This window comes from Manis pentadactyla, chromosome X (assembly GCF_030020395.1).
Source record: "Manis pentadactyla isolate mManPen7 chromosome X, mManPen7.hap1, whole genome shotgun sequence".
NCBI classification, from domain to species: Eukaryota; Metazoa; Chordata; class Mammalia; order Pholidota; family Manidae; genus Manis; species Manis pentadactyla.
This window is the reverse complement of record NC_080038.1, coordinates 14,905,918-14,930,706: the sequence shown is the minus strand read 5'-3', so window position 1 is coordinate 14,930,706 and position 24,789 is coordinate 14,905,918. Positions and strand designations below refer to the sequence as shown.

Sequence of the window (24,789 nt, the reverse complement as noted above, 5' to 3'; positions counted from 1 at the left end):
CAGGCTGCCTCTTTAGCACCTCTGTCCTCTCCCTTCCCCTCCTGCCCCTGGTGTCTCTTACCTGGACTATGTCCGTGACACTGCAACTGAACTGCCTGCTCTAGGTCTCCTGGAACTTGTCCTCTATCTGCCCTGGTCCCCAGTGACTGTTCTCAAATGTGTGTCATTGTCCTGCTTCTGTCTTTTAACAAGCCATCAAATCCCCTGCCCACAGGAGCTGTCCAAACCTGTCAACATGCCTTCAAGGCTGGCCATGACCTGCCACCACCTGCCCCCTCCACCTCCAGCATCCCGGAGCCCAGCGTACAGGCTCCCTGACACACCCGAGTCACAGCCACATGTCAAGACCTCTGCCTTTACTCTGCCCTGTGTGGACTCATGCTCCTTCCAGACATGGCTTCCTTTCTCGAGACTCAGGTCAAGCCTTGTTCTCTCTCTGCAGCCTTTCTGGCCCTGTACCCAGGAGAGAACTGACTCTTTCCACTCTTTGCCCTTCCCGAGCCTGGCCGTTCAGCTGATGACTTAGCCTTGTCTGTTTGAGAGCCTGCTGCCCCCTAGTAAGCACTTTCAGAGATAGGGGGCTGATGCTCAGTAAATGTACAAGGAAGGCAGAGGAGGAAGAGGCCCAACTAGGAAACCATTGCAGTCATGGTTAAGAAAAGGCAAGGGCTAGCAGACTCACAGACTACAAAAAGGGACTAGCGGTTACCAAAGGGGAGGGGTGGGGAGGGAGGGAGAAGGGGATTGAGGGGTATTGTGATTGGCACACATGGTGTTGGGGGGGTGGGTCATGGGGAAGACAGTGTAGCACAGAGAAGACAAGTAGTGACTCTGTGACATCTTACTACACTGATGGACAGTGACTTCAGTGGGGTATGGGGGGGACTTAATAATATGGGTAAATGTAATAACCACATTGTTTTTCATGTGAAACCTTCATAAGACTGTATATCAATGATACCTTAATAAAAAAAGAAAAGAAAAGAAAAGGCAAGGGCTAAGCCAGTGTGGTGAGAGTAGAGCTGAAAAAGTGAGGGCAAATTCAAGCCATGTCTAGCTACAGTCTGCAGACCTGCACAACTCAACAGAAATGAGCTGATTCCAAGTCAAGGCTAAAGGTTTATTCTAAGCATTAGGAGAATGGTTCACGCAATAACAGATAAAACAAGGAAAGAAGGAATTGGGTTTAGAGGATAAAAACTAAACTACCCATTTAATTTTAGATAAACCAAGTTTGAAGCGCCTGTAAAATGTCTAGGTGATTGGAAATGGAACTGACACCTGGGGCCTTGGTAAAAATCAAGGCAATGCACTGGACCCAACACCAGTCTTCCTCTCTCTTGCTAGAACATGAAGCTTTACATAGCACCACATGGGAGGTGAGAAAGGAAAGTACCTGACATCTGGGGCTGGAGCACAGTGGCCACCTCTTGGAATAAGATCATCCTCACGTCTGTTTCGTGCTTAGAGTCAATAGTGGAAGCCACAGAAATGTGGTTGCCAGAGAATATAGGTAAAGATACTTGAGCCAAACTGTGGAAAGCCAATTATTGTCACAGACTGGTGAGGGAGACGTCATCCACGTCAGGGATGAAACCACTCAGAGCATACATCTGGGACCTAGGAAGAAGAGCCAACCCCGAGCCAACTAGCAGTATCACTGGCATTGCCTTAGAGCACACAGGACAGGATGCAGCCCCTGGGCTTGTGGGTGACCCGAGACCTGAGTGCAGATTCTTGGAGTCAGGGCAAGAAACCTCAGATTCAGGATCCACCTCAGGGAAGGCACTGGCAGGAACTAGCAAGCCAGAGATCTTACTGGGATTCCACAACAGGTCCTGTTGAGAAGCTAAAATAGCTGCTAGGGGCCTGCCTAGGAAGGCATTCAAGGTAGGGAGTCCCTGTGAGCAAGGTCATGTAGCCAGGCTGAAGCTCGTGCCCATGGGGAGTCAGCCCTGGGCTGGCACCGCAGGTCGAGGTCCTCATGCCACTCAGACCTGCCGTTCAGCTTGCTGGCTGAGCTTCCAGAAGTTAGGCTGCTGGAGGGAGAGCGAGGGCAGGCAGCGCCCACCTGGGGTGGGGTGGCAGGTGCTGCAGCCTCTCATGCACAGCTGTGGAGAGGTCTTTACCGGAGGGATGCTCGGGGCTGTCTGCTGATGGGAGCCATGTTGAGGCTGAGGCAAAGCTGCTAGTATTGGGGTTTAGGAGATAAACCAAGATTTTGGAGGGAATTATAGAAAAGGGTGGAGACAGCCAGCTTGAAAGGTGAGAGGGCAGAGGCCCTGAGTGCCAGCTGGATATTAAGTGGCTGTGAGTGGAAGGCAGGGGAGAGGGGGCTGTGGAAAGTTGTCTGGGAGGCCTGAGTGTGTGCAGGCCATGGAAAGGTCTGTGGGGAAAGATGGATCGATGAAAGGAGGAGAGAGCATGGTGGAAGGAACACAGGGGCAGGAGGCAGTGGGATTCATAGCACAGTTGGTGGCGTTTATAAACCTTTGTATCTAAGCAGAGGAAGGAAGGGGAAAATTTCTGAACAGCAGTGCCATAGAGGACAGAAGTTTTGGTAGCCCGGCTTAGTGGCCCAGGTCTTCTCTGTAAAGTGGTTGGTGATGCCATCAACTAAGGAAGATGTTGAAGACTGAGAAAAGGTAGAGGTTTGGGTTGATTCCACAAGGATCCGGGGGATGAGGGTAAAGGGCTGGAGCGGCAGCCAAAGCCCAGGGACAGATGGCCAGCCAGCCTTGTTTGGGCCTTACCCTGACCAGTATTGGCAGCCCAGAGGGACAGAAGTGGTGCTGAGGCCACTCCGGCCTGTAGTTGGGGTGTCCGCTCTTGAGTTAGCCCCTGGCAGGGTGGCCTCCTTGCCATCCCAGAACCACCCAGAAGGGGATGGGAGGCTTTGGGGGCATGGAGGGGTGAGGGAGCAGATGCCAGGGACTACACAGCACTGCCGGCGGTCAGGGGAGAGGCTGGGCAGGACGGGCTGAGAGCAGAGCCAAGAAGGTGACGTCCATGCTGTTACACTTGTGCTTTTTTAAATGAAAACGTCTAAGCACATAAGGAAGAGAGAATAGTGAAACCCACATACTTGAGATCAAATTCAAGGCTGAGCATGTGTCAGGGATGGGGTGCAAGTGTGAAAAAGGTGGGACAGGGGTGGCAAGGTGCTGGAGGTTGAGAGATGCGGATAGTTACGTGAAGGCCCTCACGAGTGGCTGGTAGCTGGGATAAGGGGTGCATCTGCTAAATGCTGAATGATGACTGTGATGCAGTTTTCTGTTAGCTTCTACCTGGTGAGAAAGGGAGATGGATTTGGGGTAGGTGACAAGAATAAAGATAGGGTAACAGAACTGCACACAGGTCTTGTGAACTCAGGAGGGAACTTGGTAATGATGGCAAGGGTGAAGGGGTGGGGGCAGCCTACAGCAGAAGGGCGGTGCGGACGTAACCACATCCATGGTCTCTCTGGCTCTTTAGGCAGGGAGAGAAAGAATGTTCATCCTCGTAAGTGATATTAAGGGACAGGAGAAGCTAGTTTTTACCTACTTTCGGGGAAGCAGACTGTGTTCAAAGAGGGAATTTTGTAACAGCAGGGACAAGCAAGAGCTGATGGGCCTGGGGGGAGGGTTGTATGCTGCGGGAGGTGATGAGGATTATGAAGACTTAGGGGCCAAGAGGATACAGTGGTTGCTACATGGGTGTGCATTGGCACCTCAGGAGTCCCTATGACAAAACATAAGAAATAGAGTGGCTTTTCAGTAAAGATGAAGTAGCTTGTGCATTAATTCATACTATGTATCTTTGTGTATTAACTTCTGTAAGACAATCACAGTAAGTTCCTTAAAAGAGGGGTAAGAGCTGAAACGATGCTGATTAACCTTTGGATGAGTCCTGTTATAAACACATCCATTTTTGATGATCTTGTGTTGGATCTACTTGGTTTTTCTTAGATTGAGAGATCTAAGAACTGGAGTTTCTTTCTGATTGGGCCCCATAATGTTCTTCTCAAGAGTTTTCCAGAATATTTGTTAATAATTTCAGTTGTACAGCAATGCTTTTATGTACTGCAACCTCTGCTAACATAGAATATGTTATCATGTACCATTACAGTCTTAAGCTAATGTCTTGAAGTACTTTCTTTACCTTTAAAATATTTTTGGTGACAAGCTAACTGCCTATATAATACCTAAAGCCAACCATTAGGGTGGAAGGATGTTCTTTTCAAGTCTCGATCTTTTTATAGCAATATTATAGCACCCTAGTAAGTCAGGGACACATGCTTACAAATAAAGGTAATGTCTGAAAAACATACAAATTTATACGTGCACTTCAAAGGACATTGGGAGTTGGAGAGAGAATCATTTTAAATTGTAAAACAAACTAGCATTTGAGAATCTGCCTAGGGCCAGGCATTGTGGTAAGTGCTTGCCATGCATTGTCTCATTTAATTCTCAGTGAGGTCATGGAGCCAGTAGTATAGTTATCCCGTTTTGAAAATGGGTATCAGAAGTGTTGAGTGACTTTCCAAGAAAGGGTCACACAGCAAGTGGCACAGTCAAAATTCAGTTTTAGTCTCAGCTCTCCATCGTGTTGCCAGTCAGTAACGCACTGCAAGGTAAGTACAATTGCTCACATTTTCTCATAGATGTGGAAAGTGACATGCATGTGAGCAGGAAGAACATTGGAAATGAAAACCAGCGCTTAGACTTCACTGAATTTTCTCTCACTTCTTAGAGCTTTTTATTATTACATCACCAGCCATTTGTCTGTGAATGACAAATGTCTAAATGCCACTTAATTTTCATATAGCAAAGAATAAAAGCTAAAATAGATTTTTAAAGATTGCCAAAATAAATGGGAAATAGATGCTTTAACTATTATATTAATGGTCAAGCTTCTCTTGAGCATTTCCTTCCATTTGCTGCTTCAGTAGTCACCTACCAATTAGAACCCAAAGTGAACTTCTTAAGCCTCATAGTCATTACTCTGAAATTGCTGACTGGCACAGTTGAGGCCATTGAGACACTTCTAGTTTTTTCCAGCTTAAGGTGGTTTTTAATATTGGTTTTGCTTGGTCTTTTTAAGAATTGTCATGAAATAAGGATGATGGGTCTGTGGTTGTTTCTAGATTGGCTAGGGAACATCTGTGTCTTTATTACAATACATTTACAAATCAATACATCATTACTCTTTGTATCACAGAATTTGAAGTCAACCCTGGTTACTATATATATGTGTGTGTATGTGTGTAAGAGAGAGAAAGAGAGTAAATGGACTTAAGTGGCTTTCCAGGAAGGACGAGTCATTTTCTTAAATGGATAACTAATTCAAGTGCACATGTCTGTGACTGTGTCCACCCCCTTACACTCTACTTGTCAGCACACAGTTCTTCGGCAGTTTGCCTTGTGAGCTTGTCATTGTCTTCTAACAGCAGTTATGTTTTCAAAAGGCTGGAGAGAGAGGAATTGAAAAGGAAGGCAGAGGAGGAAAGACTTCGCCTAGAAGAGGAAGCCCGTAAACGGGAAGAGGAAAAGAAATGGCAGGAAGAAGAAGAAAAGAGAAAGGTAGAAGAGGAGTTGAAGCAAAAGGCCAAGAAGGAGCTGTTGTTGAAAGAAGAGCAAGAAAAAGAAAAACAAGAAAAAGAAAAGCAAGAAAAAGCCATGATTGAAAAGCAGGTACTGTATGAGTCATTACATAGACTTTCTTTAAGGGCCTTAGTTAATATTAGGTAAAATTAGGTAAATTTGAATAATTCATAATATTTACCTGAAGTTTTTTCCCTAACTGGGCTGCTATTAAATATGAGTTACTTTGTGCAACAAAAGTGAAATTGGTAATGGTTGCTGTATGTCAGTTTGGGTTCCTCCAAAAGCCGACCCTGGGATGAGAATTTGGGTGCCAGTACTAGTTTATTTGGGAGAAGATCCCAGGAAGCTGGTAGGGGAGTGAGAGGAAGGCCAGTGGAGGTACCCTGATGAATGGGTTACTCTGAAGGTAACTGTAACTCCCTTCGGGGCTCTCTAAGAGACTGTGGACCATGCGTTAGAGCTGTCCCTCAGAGGGCTGAGGAAACTGGGTCATTTATCTCCCAACTCCTGCCTCTCATGGTTGAAGGTCCCTCCTTGGGGAATTAACTTCCTGAAACTCCTGGCCACATGCATACTTCATGGCCAGAGACTGTCCTCAGACACAGAAAGACTTCCTCAGATAGTGTGGAAACTGTCTGCAAGTAATTTGCATGGTGGACCAAAAGTATAGGAGTGAGGCCCAGCCACGTCTGCTGTGTTGTAGAGCAGGCTGATTAAATCCACACTGAATATTGGAGCAGTACCCATTTGGGGGTAGATAAAGAGCTCAAGGAACACATATGAATTCCAGGGAATTGCTACAGTGTTTTCTTAGCTTAGTTAAGCCTATGCCTTGGTTTACCTATTTCTATCAGAAGGAAGCAGTGGAAGCAAAGGCCCACGAGGCAGCTAAACAGATGCGTCTAGAAAGAGAACAGATCATGCTGCAGATTGAGCAGGAGCGACTGGAGAGGAAGAAGGTAAGGGCTAAGGGATCAGGAGGACTTAGCATGAGGCAGGAACAGGAAGCGAATCCAGTTCTGTTCTGCAGTTGGGTAGTGTGGTCTTAGAACTATCATATTAGGTCCAGTTCATTGATAGTGCTGTTGAGATCTTCTAAATCTTTATTAGCTTTCTCTCATCTTGTTCTCAATTACTAAGAGAGGAGTGTAAAAATCTCCATCTGTGATTATGATTTGTCCATTTCTTCTTCCTCTACTATCAACTTTTGTTTTATATATTTTGAAACTCTGCTGTTAAGTGAATATATATTGCAGGTTATTAAATTTTCCTATTGTATGGACTCCTTTATCATTATGAAATGTGCTCCTTTATCTTTAGTAACACTTGTCTTAAAGTCAGTTTTGTCAGCCATTTCATGATTAACATCTGCATGGTAAATTTTTTTCCATCCTTTTACTTTGAACCTATGTGTATCCTTGTAAGTGTGTCTCTTGTGAACAGCATACAGTCAGGACTGTTATTTTAATCCAGTTTGACAGTCTCTGTCTTTTAATTGATATGTTTAGTCCATTTACATTTAATGCAATTATGGATAAGTTGGGTTTCAAGAGGCTGATTATAAAGGTCCTTTCTCATGATGTCCTAGCTTCTGCCTGGGCTTTGTACTGCTGTAGGCCTGGAAGTGAGAGACCAATCTGTGGCCTCCCCTCCCGACCTGCACCTCAGCCTTGCTTTCTCTAGGGAGCACCACTTGAATGGCAGGTGGTGATTAGTTGATTTTTAGGTGACCTGAAGAGAGGAAGGAGAAAGATGGGATACAAATTGTATGTTGATTCTAGAGACTTACTAGTTTACTTCTAAAGTGTTTGGCCTTGTTCATAGGGCAGAGGTGTACATCTGCAAAACCCATGGAAGAAACCTCTCTGTACTCATTATCCTGGGCTGATATGTCTCTTTTATAATTTTTCTGAGAAATGTGAAAATGCATATAAACCCAGCTACTTCTATGTGCTTTTGGCTTTGTAGTCCTCTTACTTGTTTCTTTTTGGTTTCCAGAGAATAGATGAGATCATGAAGAGAACAAGGAAGAGTGATGTGTCTGCAGAAGTGAAGGTGGGCATTCAGAGTAGCATTTGAATAGTTCACATATTGAGTAGAAAAGAATGGCAAAATACATTCACTGGAATTATAGGTCTCTGAGAGGGATATCCAGAAAAAATGGGCTCTTCTTGGCTTTGGTGCCTGAAAGAAGAGTCTGATAGGCATTTCAGGGACAGTGTGATAATCAAAATGCCTCAGAGAAATGGGGCTGGGGATGCAGGGAGAGGCACAGTAGTCCATGAATTAAAAAGAGAATAGCCACATACTAATAAGGGAAACACAGCTGATTTGTAATAAGCCCAGAAGTTTCAAAGGATTACCATGAAACAGGCAGATGGTCCAGCACTGTTCCAAATATCCTCTGATGCTTTTCAAAAGCACTTATCTTTCTATGTAAAGTCAGCCTTCCCTTTGTTTTCAGAAAGAAGACCCAAAAGTGGAGCTTCAGCCTGTTGTGTGTGTGAAAAATCAGACAAAACCAGCTGTCCCAAACAAAATAGGTGAGTGTGAGGTATGGTCTTGGCTTCTTCCTTTTAGCAGAGGAGGACTTGTAGCACTTCCTGTGGGGGACAAGCACCCGTGGGTCCTAAGAGTGTTACTCCTGGAGAGGGCCTGTGCAGTTTCCCTTCCGAGGAGTCACCATCTCCAGCACAGATCTGCCAGGTCCACTCGGAAAACCACTGGCTCCTCGGTTACTCTAATAATGCTAGTGCAGGAGCCAGCCATCTGCTCGTCCTTGCTGCTTTCCAGGGGGTTTCGCTGCTGCTCAGGTTGTATTCAGAGCTGACTGTGCTGTTCTATGGTGGTTTCTCCTGACTGCCAGACTCCTGGGTAGGCTGGCTCGTCTCTCTCATGTATACTTAAACCTCCTTAGGTTTGATTATTTCTTGGCAGCCAAAGCCAGAAAAGCGTCTATACCTCAGAGTCACTCTTCACATATCTCCTTTGCCTTGGGGCTCAAGAAAATGCTATGCAGAGCCTGCGACCTGCAAAGTATGTGACACCAAGCCTCCTGGGTGGCTCATGAACCCTGCACAGGCACTGATAATGTCATTTGTCTTCTCTTCCCTCGTGTGAAGCTGATTACATTCTTTTTTTATGTAGATTTGCAAAAGGCGTTGTACTGTTGGTAAAGCAGAGGATTAAATTAGTTGTCTTAGTATATATTTCCCTTGTTATTTCATTGTTTTGGATATTTTATGATTAGCAAAATGACTCTATGTTCTCAATCAGATATCAGTGGATTGAACACCTGCCAGGAAGTTAATGGTGTGGGGCATGCTGCCCCAGAAACCTTTCCCCGAGATGTTTTCTCTAATGGGCTTAAAACAGTTGGGGGACTTGTTCATCTGGATACCCTTGATGGGAAATCAAACAGTCTGGATGATTCAACTGAAGAAGTTCAGTCTATGGATGTGAGGTAAGTTGATTTCTTTTTCATCCAAGCTTCATCTCTTCTCCAAACACTTCCATCACTTCTTAGTTGATTGTTTCATCTTTTACACACCTGGATCACCTAAAGTAGTTTCAGTTGCCATTCAGGAATGCTCTCAGTGGTGTATTCATGTCTTGGGTTGGGTTCCCTAGAAGCAGAGCCTGGGACAGGGATCCCAGCATGTGGGATTTATCAGCAGAATGTTCCCAGGAGAAAGTGGAGGGAGAGATGCTCACCCTTCTCTCCTTGGCTGCTAATTCTCAGCTTCTTCTGGGGTGTGATGGGAAGGGAGGCTCTTTCCTAGAGCATATAGATCAAAAATAGCCCAGCTCATGCCCTCTGGCCTTGAGCCAGATCCGTAAAAACCCAGGGTCCAACAGCCTTGCCTCAGTCTCCCCTGCCAGCACCTGGTCCCATCATGGCAGGCTTTCCCTAACCAGGACCACTCTGCCAACAGGGGAAAACAGCTGAGGCACCTCAAAGACTAACACACATATCCCCCCAACGTTGAGCTAGCCATACTTAATCTTTGTCTCTGGCTCAAGGGAGAGGACAAAACATGGCACCTGCTAGGATTCAAGAAAGTGAAGGGACTTTGTGTGTACATTGCATTCTCCTGTGGGCACCTCTGCATCTAAAGAAAGCTGGCTCTTGGAGGTTGCACCCTGGGTTGTGCTGATACTCTGTCTCCTTCCCATGCTTGGACCTCCTGCTTAAACCCAGGGAATGGAGGTGGGGTAAGGCAGAGAAGGGGCAGTGTTTCTGCTAATGAGACAGTTAGCCAAGGCTGCAGCCACCAGAAGTGGTGTTAGGTCAACAGCTGCCCTTTAACTAGGCTCAGTGTGAGGGAGACTAATCATCTGAGTTCTTGCAGTTCAACTAATTTTTCTAGGTGCTTCTCTAAGAACTTATCAAGGAAGAAAAGAATAGAGGAACCTGGCAGCAGCCTTACTCGAGCTGTTAAGAGGGACTGCAGGTGACAGGACTTCACATCTCAGTCCTACCACTCCTCTGAGCTAGGCCTGTGGTTGACACAGCCATGAAACCACTCCTTCCATCTCTAGGGAGGGGTGAGAGAATGAGAAAGAGAGAGAACCAGGCCTGCCTGCTGGGCAGGAGCTGGAGAAGTCAGGGTGAAATGGAAGTCTCACCTTAGAGAGGGAGCAGGGGGAGAGAACCACTTTGCAGAAGACAGAGTGGATGGTGGCATTCTTGTTTTCAATGGCCCCAACTTGAACTACACACTTAACCCCAGGCGACTTGACAGGAGTTCTTCCCTAGCATGATCCTATCACACTTCCAGGAGCCCCTGTGGAGAGAAATGGTTGTTCATCCCGTGGAGGGGACTGAGGCAGGGGGAGGAAGAGCAGCTCCCCAAGGCGGCACTGCCAGAGCAGCGGCACCAGGAGCCCAGGGCTAATTAGGGCCCTTCCTCAGCTCGCTTTTAACTTCTACCATTTGCTTTCTGTTCAGGTTTCCCATTTTGAAGGTTTTGGAAGCGCTTGGCTTCTCTGAAGTAGTGTGCTGGGGCCTGCAGTTTTCATTTTCACTCTTCCTATGGCAGCGTTGAGCTTAGCCTTCCTAGGCCTGCACACTCCACTGCCCTTGTTCTGATCTGTGAGGCCTTGTGTCTATCAGCATGTCAGATTTGAACTAACTTGTATTTTTTACAATGTGTTACACACAAACACTGACTCTAAAGCCGTCTTCTCTAGAAAAGAACAGTGTGACAAAATACTACAAATAGAATTAAAAGTTGTATCTGTCTGTCTCTCTACCTCTACCTCACCCTTTCTCTTTCCCTCCCCCAACCCCAGTCCTGTGTCAAAAGAAGAGCTTATCTCCATCCCAGAATTTTCACCAGTGAATGAAATGATTCCTGGGGTGTCTCTGGACCAAAATGGAACTGGTAATGCCCGAGCACTTCAAGATCTCTTAGATTTCACTGGCCCCCCTATGTTTCCCAAGAGATCCAGTGAAACTCTCAGCCTGGACGACTGTAACAAAAACCTGATTGAAGGATTTAACAGTCCTGGCCAAGAAAGTACTCTGAACACCTTCTGTTGACAAATACATCTCTTTAATGAAAGGTACAGTCTTTCAATGATAAGTCTAAATTCATAACTCTCCAACTGGGGTTTGTGAAGATAGGTTAAATGTCACTCAGCCTCCTGGGTGGTCAGTTTAATTTGAAAAGTGCAAACATGAATATAAATACAGGTATCCCCCACTTTTTGAAAGTTCACATTCCATCAGGCTGCTTTTAAGAAAGACCTACGTAAGTACCTATTTTTGCTAACTGAAAAAAAAAGTCAGTGAGGATTTTTGCTTTTATGAAAAAAGGTGGAAAGCAAAAGCAGCCCTGAGCGTCTGTTTTGCAGCGAGCTGTTAAGAGGCAGCACGCGCCCCGGGCGGCGAGAGTGTTGCCACCAAGCTCCTTCCCCAGGAGCCACCCTCAGCATCTCAGCATTAGGCCACCAGAGCTTTGAACTGTGAGCATCTGTACTTTAACTCAACTTATTTTGTGCATCTGTGAACAAGATGTGTCCTCAAATGTCAGAAAAGCCTAAGAGGTTGAGGTTATTTTTTGGGTCTGGGGATGCTAAAAAATTTTCCCATATAAATTAATGGGAATTGCTTCTTTGCTTATGCCATTTTGGCTTATGAAAAGTTTCATAGGAATGCTCTTCTTGAAAGTAGATAGTGGCGGGGGGGAGCCTGTATGTGGTGTATACTGCAGCACACACTGAGGTGGATTTCAGGTAAATCCTTCAGCACCACACCCTGCTTGGCCCGCCCCTGCTGTTTGGGGTGTGTGGATGGAGTGTGTGTGTTGAGAAGCACTGGCTTAAAGTATAACTGACCATCTGTCTCAGTAGCACCCTTTTTGGAGGCAAAGAGAAAATGTTCTAGTAGTGGTACAAGGCAGCATTCATAAAATTAATTTCTCCTCTAGTTTCACCCAATGACATCCCACATTCTAGAATCATTTGAATGCATTGATGGGTGTTAGTCAAATGATTTGCTGTTCTATTGACCCCGTTCTGGATTCTTTCAAAGCGAACATCTGTTCTTGGATCATACCTGAGGGATTGAGGTGGGGAAGAACTGAATTTTGTGCCCTGAAGCTTTTGTTCTCCAACTTTGGCCTTTTTTCTTGCCAAAGTACTTCTAGAAGCTCTTCTCATTTGAGTAAGTTGTTTCCATGGGTTATAAACACACATTGGATTTACTTTTTTGGGGCTTGTTTTTGAATGATGAAAACAGAATTTATCATCAAATCCTTTCCTAATGTAGTAATCCCAGTCGCTCCTCCCACTTTGCACTCTTAAAAACATTTTTATATTCTCAGCATTCTTTCGCTTTTTTAACTGATGCTCCACTTCTCTAACAGAACATCAATGCCTGATATGATTGTGTCTAACCTTTCTATTTCTCAAATGAGCAGTTTGGGGAGGCCACTTGCCCAATGTCACTGTGTTTTGTATACTTACTTCTGCCTGACCTCAGCTGTTGGCTGTGGACAACACATTTTAGAGTTTGCTTCTCTTGGCACTTGGGAAAGCAGTTGTGGTCCTTTCACACTGAGAGGAAATGTGTGACAGGTAGTTCTAGAATAAGCCATAGGCCTGGTGGAAGAGTAGCCGCCTTCCTTCTTGGACGTAAAAAAAAAAACACAAAAAAAACCCAGTTCACCTGAGTGTTCTATTTCCCTGACAGTTACATCGTTTTAATATTTAGTATGAGTTTTCTTTTGTTGTTAGTATATCTTGAATCTTCCAGTTCACTGACTCCACTATCCAGTAAGGACCAGAAAATCCACAAAACTTAGGAGATTATTCATGGCTCAGCAAGTCCATTCCCTACATCTCTAGCTAAAAGATTAGTGCAAAAATGCTTATCAAAAAAGAAGAAAAACTCTTGACCTAATAATTTTGTTCACCTGTTTGTATATTTCCATTTGTCATGTACATAGTCTAGTCTTCAGTTCTTCTCATTCAGAGGTGGTACCTCAACCACTGGCAGGGCGGGGAGGCGGAGGGGGCATTTGGAAATGTGTTGGGGCTTTTTGTTGTCACAATGGTTGGGGACAGCCCTGGCATTGGAAAGCAAAGCTTGGGACATCAAACATCCTTCAGGCTTTAGGGCAGCCCCACACAAATAATACTCAGCCCACCTAAAAGAATAGTGCTGCACAAAATGCTGTGACCCTTCCATTGAGAGAAACCGTGTGAGCCAAGGAAAATATGATTACCAGGAAGGTAGAGAGTCCCATGCTGTGTGATCGTTTTAGTGAGAGCGAAGAAATACTACAAATTGCAAAGCAGTCTCTTCATTGATCTCACCTGGTTTTGTTTCTAAATTGACACAGGTGGTGTTTGGAGCACCCGTGAAGCTGCTGGCAGTCAAATCCGAGCTGCCAGCCCTCTGAAGAAGCTTCTGTCGTCCTTTACCACCAGATTCCAAATTATTAGAACAAAAAGTAACTGTATTCCTAGTTAGTGTGTCAAACAGTGGCCACTCTTGGTAGAAACCTTGAGACATTGGTCTTGTCGGGCTTTAGTAAAGTTTCACGTTCTGGTTCTATTTATGAGCTTCAGCTGCTGGCCGAGCGCTTCCTCTGCTCCTCTATCATCATAGTGGTCCTCCTGACAACCCAAGGGATTCCAGCTCGGAAATACACCTTATAACTGTTCTTATTCCCAAAGTGGAACACATAAACATTTAGACGTCTTTCCTGTAAATAGTGTAGACATTTACCCAGACTCTACTTAAACATATACTGGACTTGGGCTGCATGTCCCCCTGTCTGTTCAGAAGGAAGAGAAATTCCAGAGGGTTTCCCACCCCCCTTCTGGGGTTTCTTGGTTGGAAGTTACTTTCAGGAATCCATCTTTTATTAATAAGCTTAGCCACTAGCAAAATACGTTGCCCCACATGACTCCTTTGGGGCTAACAGTAAGTCTGCGTAAGGAAGTAATTGAACAGTGTGGAATGGTTTCTGCTCTCTTAATGCACATTCTTATAGACATGGCCTCCTGAATCTAGCAAGGACCTTTCCATGTTGCACCTTGAAATCTCTAAGCTATGGGCACTCCAGTGGCTTTTGGACTAAATGAATGGTGTGTCTCACACACAAGTGGTTGGTTTTCATGTTGTTGCTGTTGTTTTTCTCTTGGGGCTTTTGTTTGTTTGCTCCAGTGTTTGCTCAACTCTAATAAAACCAGACACAGATGAAAATTATAGTGCTCTGAAACAAGGGGGCCCTGAACTGGACCCAGTATGTCACTTTAATAGACTTTAGCCTAAAAACATCTGACTGGGGGACAAATGATGCTAGAATGTATACTCCACATTTTATGCCATATAATGTGTTAATGTCATTTCTTGTGATGAAATGTGACTTTCAGATTAAAATGACCTTTTCTTATTTGAAAAGTTTTTTGACATGTACAATAAAGAGTTTAGAAAGATCCATAATTCTGACTGAGGTTTGCAACTAGGAAATATAAAGAAGTTTCAATAGCAGTCTTGTTCATGTGCTTTCAAAACCAGCTACAGTTTAAGACTTTATTAGCTATGGAAACTGTATGTTTGTGTATGTGTATATACTAAATAAAATACATGTATCCAATAGCACAGTGCCATCAAGCTTGATGAATACTGGGGGGAAATCCCTTTTATGACAAGCACACACAAAATGATAGCATGGTCTGACTTTCAAACAATGCCTCACCATCTTCCTACAGCTTTATTTTGCTAAATGCCTGCTTTGTTGTGACCTGTTGGACCTCACAGAACATTGTGATCGTGGTGAGGCCTCATTTGCATGATGTGTACATTCTGTTCAATGTGAAATACATTTTCAGTGAAGAGTCTCATGGTGTGCTAGTGTTTTGTTTGTTTCTGTAGGCTCAATGAGGAAATGTGCTGAAACTAAACCATATTTTTTTAAACTTGTGGGAAAAAATCCCAAATCCTGTGTGGGTGTCCTTTCCCTGTCAAACTCATTAAAATTCCTCTGTTGTCAGTTCCAAGTGAAGCCAACTGTGGAAATAAGCTGAAGAGATGAGTTGTCCCTAGGATATGATGAACTGCTAAGTACAGTAAAAGTGTCTGTACTTTCATACCACTGATGTGAGGGATTTCTAGCTAGTTAACATGCAGCTGGCCTTAGTGTAATGTACGAAAACATTCCGTACAGCAGTCTGACATTTAATGAAATTATATTGGGAATGGCGACCCTTACTTTCCAACAAGCTGAAATCCAGACCAGCTTTGTTGTATCTAATTCACAGCTTGTCTACAGCCTGGGAGACAATAGTAGCCAAGACTAGGAGCCAGGGGCCAGGACTGGCATGGAGATGTTAGAACCGTCGTGGTAACTTCTGGGCTGCCATCTCTAATGCTGAGGGCGCCCCCTGTTCTACTGACAAGGCCTCTGATGCAGGCCCAGGAGTGCACATCCTAACTCTTTCTATATGCTGGTTTGGCAGTGGAAATTACAAGTAGTTTCTGCCACCATGAGCTCTGGCCAGAGGGTCACAGTTGTGGCCACTCACTCCTAAGAGCAATTTCTAGGTTGTGACCATTCTAAATTTTTCTTAGTATGTATAGGGTTCCCATTAGTTAAATGCTTTTGTAAACTCAGTTTAGGAAGCCAGTGTAAAGAACTCATCTGTTTCTAGAGGTATACCCATTACACTGGGCCACAGCACAGGGCGGGCTCCATTCCCACTATTCAGCATCATACAGAAAGCACAATCACGCATGAAAGTGGAGCAAGAACTCTTAGAAACATTAGAAAAGAGAAGCCTTTACAGACAGCCTTTTTGGGGAGAACCCAAGAGAAACAACTGAAAGACTCTTAGAATAATTTCACAGGGGAGCCAACTACTAAATAAAGAAAAATCAACAGTTTTTTACACATTAACAATACACAGGAACTAGATCCCAACAAAACCTGTAAGATTCCTAGAAATACCGAGTTCTATCTCAAACTTGACTGGGGGACATTAGAATAGGCAAAAATGGGAAGATCTACACATGGGAAGAAAACTAATAATAGTATGCAGCCTTCGCATTTTGCAGTATTTGTAAATAGTGGGACTTGTTTTTTGCAACTTGAGAATAGATTTGTACAGTTTATGTGAGAAAATGAACACAAAGCTAAGAAACATGAGTTTTTTAAGAGGGGAAATTTCCCCCAACAAATACTAATTTTCATAACTAAAACTATATGTAGTCTGATAGAGAAATAGAGAATTTGTAATCGATCAGCAACATACCCAAGAAATGTAGGAATTCAATGTATGATGGGGCCGAGGATGGGCCATTTGTTCCACTAGAGAGAGAGCACGTGGTGTAGTGTCCCCTGAGGGTTGCCTGAGGTTAGCAACTCTGATGCGATGGGAATCAGGGCCCAGAAGTCAGTGAGAAAATGATAAAGACAGGAGCGAGGTCCAAGGTGTGGCTGCCAATTATGGTCAATGTTTAATTAAGGGAAACATGTAGAGAGGAGGCTTGGTACCAGCTTCTAAGCATCCTGAACCGATGCGTCCCCACCTTCCTCTCCCCGGGATGTGTGGAGATCTCGGGAGGCAAGGAGCAGTGGCCGCTTCTCTTTCAGGAGTGGACCTTAACAGCACACCCTGAGTTTCTGCTGTATGAAGGGTGATCCTAAGACTTCTCTAGGCTATGAGGTAGGTAGAAGAAGGGTACTTTCCCAAGGACATGCCGCTGGAACTTGGCAGAGCTGGTGTGACTCCACGGTCCCAGCTTTGGTACCCCCAGGGCAGTTGGCAGGCTCTTCTGCCCCTGAGAGCCACAGACGTGTTTTGCTAGAGCAGGTGCCTATATCTGGGAAGGGCCAGAACCCCTGTGGGGAATGCTGGTTCTGGGTGTGCTTTTGTTAAAACTATTGAATGTTAACTATATTTCAGTTTAAAAGAAAAACTATTCAGATAATCACATGCCATAAAAAATCCCCCTTTTAAAGTATTCAAGTCCATCTTTGATTTAGTCATGAAGTTATACAACCATTACCACTAATTCTAGAATTTTTTCGTCTGAATGTGCTTTTGCAAGGGTTTCTTATCCATCCGTCTACTCAAAGCAGCAGAGCAGAACTTGGCTTTATCATTAGTCAAGTTGCCATTGTACCTGGAAGCAAGAACATGGGATTTGAAAATAGTCCCCAAATCAGTCACTTGCCCTACTCCCCCCTTCTAATAGGCCAAGTTAGGGGGGTGTTTATATAACTTGAGTTATGTGGGCTGTTAGGTGGGGTTTCACATATGGGGTTTCACATAAATATTGGATCAAATACCAAACAAAGGCTCATTTATCAGATGCCCAAGCATGGGACTTCTTGGATAATGAGAGACATAGAGTGGGTGAAATTGGTTAAAACATTTTGAAAATCCAGAATGTTTGGAGACGTGCCTTCAACAGTGACCATCAGATTGCACAGGGCACTGGGTGGCTCTACTTGCCCTGTGTTTCTGGAACAGGTGGCTTGTATTAACCAGGATGGAGGGAGCATTTCCATCCTTTTTTCTTGTTTTGCCCCTGAGGTCCAGGTCAGGGTACAACACGGTGACCACTCTATGCACTGTGGAAAGAAATCACCCCTTCTACAGCCCAGATTCTGAGGGGCAACTTACAAAAGACAAAGGGAGCTTATAGGCTTCAGATGTCTCCCCTGGAGTATTCACTCCCCACCTCTCCCTTCACCTCTGCAGTAAATGGGGAAGAAGCTTCTGTGAGACAGCTAGGAAATGGCACAGCTTGATCATCCCAATTGGTACTGAGGCTTGATTGGTGTTAGGGGCAAGGTCTAAAGCAGCCATTTTTCCCGACTTCCAAGAAAGTATTAATTAAGGCAGCCTTTCCCCATCTCACCTTTGCAAAATGCAAAGAATAGAGTTCCAAGGAATCAAACCTTTACGTAAAGTAACTTCTCTTTTGAATCTTAGCCAACAGCCCTCTGTTGGCGGTACTTTCCTTTTAGTCATGTTTTCCTAGTAGTGTGTGCAGGCTTACCGACCAGAATATTGTCAACAAAGACGTGACAACCAGGAAGGGGCTAAGTCATACACTGTAGATGTGTGGAGAGCTTTTTGGATTGAATGCAGTTGTCCCACGGTGGGACTCAAAGGGTGTTTTAGAACAAATGGAATCATATTGGTACCACTGGGAGGAAAGAAGACATTCCATTTGCTCAGTGGAGCTGGTCTTCTGAAGGTTTCTCAGGGGCCACCTCTGTGGGGTGACAGCCTTGATGGCTGGTATGAGGTGTTCAGTGTTCATCAATGGTAAGAAATTAATCCGGAACATGGAAATAAAGCCAAAAGATAACTGCACGCCCTTTCAAAGCCCTGCTAGAGTGTGGTCTCAACATGGCAGACCAAGGGTTTGCTGAGGCTTGGAGGCTGTAACTTGCTGTGACTGAGCATGTACTGTTGGCTAGGACCCAGTCTCTGGAATTATTCTCTGGTAGAAAGCTGTAGATGACTTTTGTCCTGTATAAAAGCTAACTCCAAAGGTTATGTCTGTCCCTATAAGGCACTAAACAGTTTTGTATCTGACATGGCAATCTTATTCAGGCACTCTTTTCCCCACTAAATACATGTTGTAAGATAAATTCTAGTGTAAGATAAATTTTAACTGAAATAAGCAGGTGACGAGAGGCAACAAAGGGCCAGGTAGTTTATTTGAATGCCACTCCCGGGTGATGTTCCGCGGTCTGGGTATTACAGGCCGGGGAAGTCACACTTGGTCAGGGAGGTGGGGGCTTATAAGGGGTTAGGAGGGGGAGGAGTGGGCAAGCTATCCTAGGGGGCGTGGAGAGGTATGATTGGCTAAAGGTGACATAATAGACAACTAGAAACTTTTTTTCCTTCCAAGAGGGAGGAGGCTGACATCCGGGTCTTAGTTGGCACATCAGAAGGATGGAACTCAGGAAGAGCTGTCCCCTTTCCATATAAGGCACGGACATGGGGTCTGGTCTGTTCTCCTTTTATGGCATCTCTCTATTCTGTTTGCATGTCCTTGTTTTTCCTTCCTCCAGCCTAACATTCCAGCCTTTTGGTCATAATGGGCGATGACTTGATCTGGCTACTTCTGGCTGATAAGGGGCGTCGTGGGGGTTTGAGGCTGGTATTAGGCCGAAGGAGGGGTTCAGTGGGAAGAGGTGCATAACGGTGAAGTAACATCTGGTTGGTGGCAACCTGGGTCATCTGGGTTAGCTGCTGTTGGAGGAACCTGAGGACACAACGGGCAGCTTAGAGTAAACCACAAACTGTTATTAAGGGGTCCAGTAGGGGCATTAGCCAGGTCATTATGGGGGACTGGAATTCTGGATCCAGTTTACATCTCAATGACTAGTAATCGGATTTAGAATAGATAAGACTGCATTATTCAAACAGTACTTTTCTCTAAAATCACCTTCATTTTTATTAGAAGTAGCCAGATTAAGAAAATAATTAATAGTTGGCTTGATTATTTGCATAAGTGCAGCAAGAAGAGCAATTGATTATGTAGGCTCTTTTAAATATGCTTTGGTGGAATTTTTTATAAGGAATTTCATATTGGACTTCTAAAGGCTTCTTGAGGCCAGAAAGCCAAGCTAGACTTGCCATCAGGTTGTGCCTGCAGTACCTGTATATTTGGGTGAATTCCTCTCTTCTTGAGGTTCTCAAGACATTCCTGAGGTTCCTGCACTTGCCAGGAAGTGGCCTTCCTTACTCACCTGGTAAGGCTGCTGGGAACTCTGTAAGCAAGGTACTAGGCCAGTTCTTCTAAGGGGCTTTGTTGGCTTTATAAAGTTAATCTTAGTTCCTTAAAGCTGTCTGTTCATATCTGAGTTTACACATGTGTCTCTCAGGTATGACGTTCCAGTCAAAGCCTTGGTAATATAACCAGTGTTTTTAATTGGTCTTCTTACAAGTAAAGCAGATTCTTATTGAACTTGTGCAAATAAACATACTGCCATGAAATATAAAAGTAGTCACTGAGAGTTTTTAAATTCTGGAGGGATCAGGTAGAGAGAAAGATAAAGTTTCAATTCTGCTTATAAAGGAAGTTATTTACTAAACTGTTGTCAGCTTAAGAGAAAAAGCTTAAAACACTTTATCAACAACATTTGAAACAAAAAGCCACAAAATCATCTTCCTTAATTTACTTAATCTTATGTAGCTAATACCTGTTCTGCTGAAATCTAGTTTTTTACTAGTTTAGGAGTAATAGTGAGTATAGATGACAAAAGACTTACAAATGACAATGGTTAAAGATCTGATGAGAGCTTACTGTAAGACAGTTGTCATAAGGAAATTTGGATATTTCTGTAACACAAAACATTCAGTAACAAAGTTTAGCATCATTCTTTTTGACAGTGCTTTTAGGTAAATATATATCAGATAAATAAGCTAAATTAGCCAAAATACTTCTCTAATGAGAAAAAATTCCCCTGACATGTTCCAGGGGCCCTCTGGAAAATATCAGAGTTAACTCGAGGTAGAAGCACCTTTTTGCATTTGATTTTTTTTTTTTGGCACTTGCTTAAATAGGATTATAGGTTGCCATGAAGCAATACTTATCCATTTAACCTGAATGACAACAAAATACCTCAAAGGCAAATAAAGGTTACACAGTTGTTAGCAAAGTTTAGCTTTTAGTCTTTTTAATATTAAGATCTTATTTTCTTAAATACTCCAACAACTCATTGAGACTTTAAGCATGCGAAACTGCTTTGATAAAACAATTAGAGAACTCTTTGCAATCTTTCAATATTAAGAGCAGACTAACAGTTAAGAAATCTTTATCTTTTTAACTGAAAACAAAATTCTAATTTTGCTGTATACTTGATACCGAGACTCATTTGCTTTAATTTTATATAACATGACCATATTAAATTCTTTTACAAACTTTCTACAACCTTCTTTTTCATTTAGATTTCTCCCTCTAAATAAACAGCTGTACTTTAGAACAATTACTTTATTTTATCAAAAGACACATTCTTTAGCATGCAGAAATGTTTTCCTTATTACTTTAAGTAGTTTTAATTAGAACTTAAAACCATTAGGTACCTTAATTTTTAGTGAACACTGAAAAGTAGGCTATTATAAACTGTTACACTAGCATTCTTTGGATTGAGAAATTTATGAACATTTTATAATTTCTGTTAACCATGAGCTTTAAAACACAATCTCTCACTAAAAACAAAGTGTATCTTCTTAACTTAGCAAAACTTTAAGGTTTTAGGTTACTACAAAGATTCTCAGACTGTAAGTAGGTATACACACTGTAACACACAATTATTAAGGTGTTCACTTGCCACACTTATTTAGTTCACTCATTCCTAACAACTATGCTAGATTACTTACAAGACCTTTGCTGAATATTAGACAGAGCCAAGCCTTTAAGCATTTTATTGTTAAAAGATTTAGCAGATAACATCAACTTAAATGACCTCAGGTAAACTTAGGCAGCTGATAACTACAAGGACATGCCCGCCTCGGCCAAACCCAAATTAACATTAATGCTTAACATTTTTTATCAGATTTTCTGGAAGTTTTAGAATGCCCAATTTTCACAAGCGCTTGTTTTTAAATCAATTTTTATTAATACCATCCGGAGGTAGGAAAATATTTTTCATCTACACACCTAGACACACAAACATACAAACTGAGACATAACGACTACAGTCAGCAACACCCCTCACACAGAAACATATCCATAGACAAACAAACCAATATAAAGACTTGACTCACTGATATCTAATTGCTTTCTTTCTCCTCAGCTTCTTGTCCATGGCTTCTGGAACTAGAGGGCGGGAGGAGCGTGTTCCAGTGGGGAAGAGGGCAGTGAAGGTGGAAGGAGAGGGGGAGGGGGTGGTGCAGCCACCAGAAGAGGAGAGCAGGACAACGGCATGGTTGAGAATGCAGGACTTTAAGATGGCAGCGACACGTGTGAAGACAAAGGACTTAAAGATGGTGGTGGAGAGAGGGGGAGGGGATCGCGAGCTGAGGGAGGCGGGCAGCTGAGGTCTTTTGGCAGATCTGAAAAGGAAGAAGGACTAGGCAGAATAAGAGGCTGACAATCTTTAACTGGAGATTGGGCCAGGAGAATCTGAGTCATTGAACACTTAACATAAAGGTCTGGGCAGGAGCGCAAAGTCCAAAAAGCCTGCACATATGGGATTTCACTCCACTCTCTGCTCTGGTGGCAATAATTAATCAAGTCAGTGAGGAGGCCAAATTGAAAGTTCCCTTGGGGCCAGCGAGATTGATTGTCCAAGGGATACTGAGGCCCGGGCTCAGAGCAAAGAAAGACTAGCTTCTATTTGCAAACTTCCGGGGACAAATATAGAGTAGCCAAATTAGAAATGAGACACCGCAACAGGGTCTGAGCCTCTGCTTTTGAGGGATGGTTCCCCATGTCTTCACCACTTCCCAACTAATCCCGCTGAGAGGAGTGCCCAGCATCCCAAGCGTGCCAAGTCAAGGGAGATGTCCTGGGAACCTGGGTGAGGGACGTCTCCCACACCGCAGGGCCAGGGGTGGGCCGGATGCCCACAGACATCCTGGGTCCTGGGTTAGGGATGTCTCTCACACCACAGGGCCTGGGGCGGGCGGGATGCCCGCAGAGGGTGGGCTGGATGCCCAAGGGGCCGGATGCCCCAACCTGGACGTAGCTACGATTTCTAACGGACCAGGTGAAACAGAGTTAGGAAGGGAAACAGACCCGGGGAAACTGAGGGACTCACCAGAAAATAGTCCATGCAGCGGAGAGCAGGCTGAGGTCCTGGGTCGGGGAAGAAGGGGGAAGGGCCACCAGTGGCCAGTCGGGGCCCCACGCTCATGCTCCTTCCCGGGTTTCGGCACCAAATGTAAGATAAATTCTAGTGTAAGATAAATTTTAACCGAAATAAGCAGGTGACAAAAGGCAACAAAGGGCCAGGCACTTTATTTGAGCACAATTCCTGGGTGATGTTCCTCCATCTGAAACACAGGCCGGGGAAGTCACACCTGGTCAGGGAGGTGGGGGCTTATAAGGGGTTAGGAGGGGGAGGAGTGGGCAAGCTATCCTAGGGGGGGTGGAGAGGTATGATTGGCTAAAGGTGACATAATAGACAACTAGAAGCTTTTTTTCCTTCCAAGAGAAAGGAGGCTGACATCTGGGTCTTAGTTGGCACATCAGAAGGATGGAATTCAGGAAGAGCTGCCCCCTTTCCATATAAGGCACGGACCTTGGGGTCTGGTCTGTTCTCCTTTTATGGCATCTCTCTGTTCTGTTTGCATGTCCTTGTTTTTCCTTCCTCCAGCCTAACATATGTATGCATTGCTGTGTGTATACCTGTATCTGCATGTGGATAGCATTGGTTCCCATGTCCTACCTTGATCCAGCTTTGTCATCCTGCTCCTTAATGAGTTAAACACATTCTGACACATACTCAGTGTATATTTACAGCACAATTATGCTTGTAACCTTTGGAAAGCCTTAAGTTTTAAGGAAATTTTAAACAGTTACTCTTACAGCTTTTTTTAAAAAAATTGAAGTATAACTGATACACAATATTGGTTTCAAGTATACAACATAGTGATCCAGCAGTTGTCTGCATTATTAAATGCTCACCCCAGTTAGTGTAGTTACTTTCTGTCAACACAGGAAGATGTTACAGAACTACTGACTATATTCTCTATGCTGAGCCCCAATTAATTAGCTTACATCCCTGTGGCTAATTTATATTATAATTGAGTCTCAGGGCTTTAAAGGTTCTCATTAAATGCTGGTATAGGGGATGTCATGGTGTGCCACCCTGACAGACCCCCCCCTTTTAGGACTGAGGTATTTGTCCTTCCAGATGCCTCTTTCCAGATGCTGGAGGAACAGTTGCTGAGCCTTGTTTCTGGAGTTCCACTCCGAGAATTGCCCTTGGCTGAAGGAGGCTGTCTCATCAAAGTTAAACCCTTTCACTTAGGCAGCCTGTATCCAATGGATAATTCAGGTATACAAAGCCCCTTGCCTCAAGGTGGGACAGTTCAGAAGAGTTGTCCCCCCTCAGAGCTCCCTGGGGGGTGTCCTGAGGCCTTTGTTGAGACTGCATTGCAGCCCAGGATAACTGCTTGTAAGCATTAAACAGGTTTCTTAAACTTTATTTCTCCCTTTGACTGATTTCGGTTTCAAAGGTATTTTGCCCCGGGATTTTTTCCCCCAGAGTTATACCCGGTGGTTGTTGGCAGGACCTCTGGACCTAAAATCTTTCTACATGGGTGTGACCCTTGGGCAGGCTGCCCCTAGACATGGTGGGGAAATGCCCAGAACACCCCCTCTGTGGATAGTAGGGAAGCCCCAGTGGCTGCAGCGGTACAGGGTGCAGCTTCACCTGGGAGCCCCCTATCTGTGGGGGGGCTTCCAATTGTGGAACCCCTAATGGGGAATTGGTCTAGGGTAAAATACCTCCTAGAGGTGTGGGGCCTTCCCCAGAATTGGGGAAAGGTGGAGACACTGGAAACTGCAGTATTAGCCCTCCGTCAGACAGAAGACTGCTTAGATGCTCTGAATGGCCATGTAGCAGCTGGCTCTGCTATGGCAGCCAGGTTGAGAGAGACACGGGACAACTGCTTGTAAGCAATATATGGGTTTTTTAAACTTTATTTCTCCCTTTGACTGATTTCAAGGGTATTTTGTCCCTTGATTGTTTCCCCCAGAGTTACACCGAGT

At 44.2% G+C, this 24,789-nt stretch overlaps 1 protein-coding gene across 7 annotated transcripts in view; it reads left to right on the top strand.

Annotated features, from left to right (window-relative positions):
• Nucleotides 1–14,952, top strand: part of MAP7D2 (MAP7 domain containing 2) — a 139,902-nt gene extending 124,950 nt beyond the window's left edge. For 3 of the 7 annotated variants that reach the window (XM_036912841.2, XM_036912842.2, XM_036912846.2), the window contains 7 exons: nucleotides 5,447–5,672; nucleotides 6,440–6,544; nucleotides 7,584–7,640; nucleotides 8,050–8,128; nucleotides 8,862–9,048; nucleotides 10,881–11,153; nucleotides 13,436–14,951. In XM_036912841.2, the coding sequence (XP_036768736.2) occupies nucleotides 5,447–5,672; nucleotides 6,440–6,544; nucleotides 7,584–7,640; nucleotides 8,050–8,128; nucleotides 8,862–9,048; nucleotides 10,881–11,130 (904 nt within the window). In that variant the 3' untranslated portion in view covers nucleotides 11,131–11,153; nucleotides 13,436–14,951. Of the gene's footprint in view, nucleotides 1–5,446; nucleotides 5,673–6,439; nucleotides 6,545–7,583; nucleotides 7,641–8,049; nucleotides 8,129–8,861; nucleotides 9,049–10,880; nucleotides 11,154–12,123; nucleotides 12,256–13,435 lie in introns of all 7 variants that reach the window. The other 4 variants (XM_036912844.2, XM_036912843.2, XR_005030380.2 and 1 more) reach the window with 3 other exon arrangements.
• Nucleotides 14,953–24,789: the final 9,837 nt, after the last annotated feature.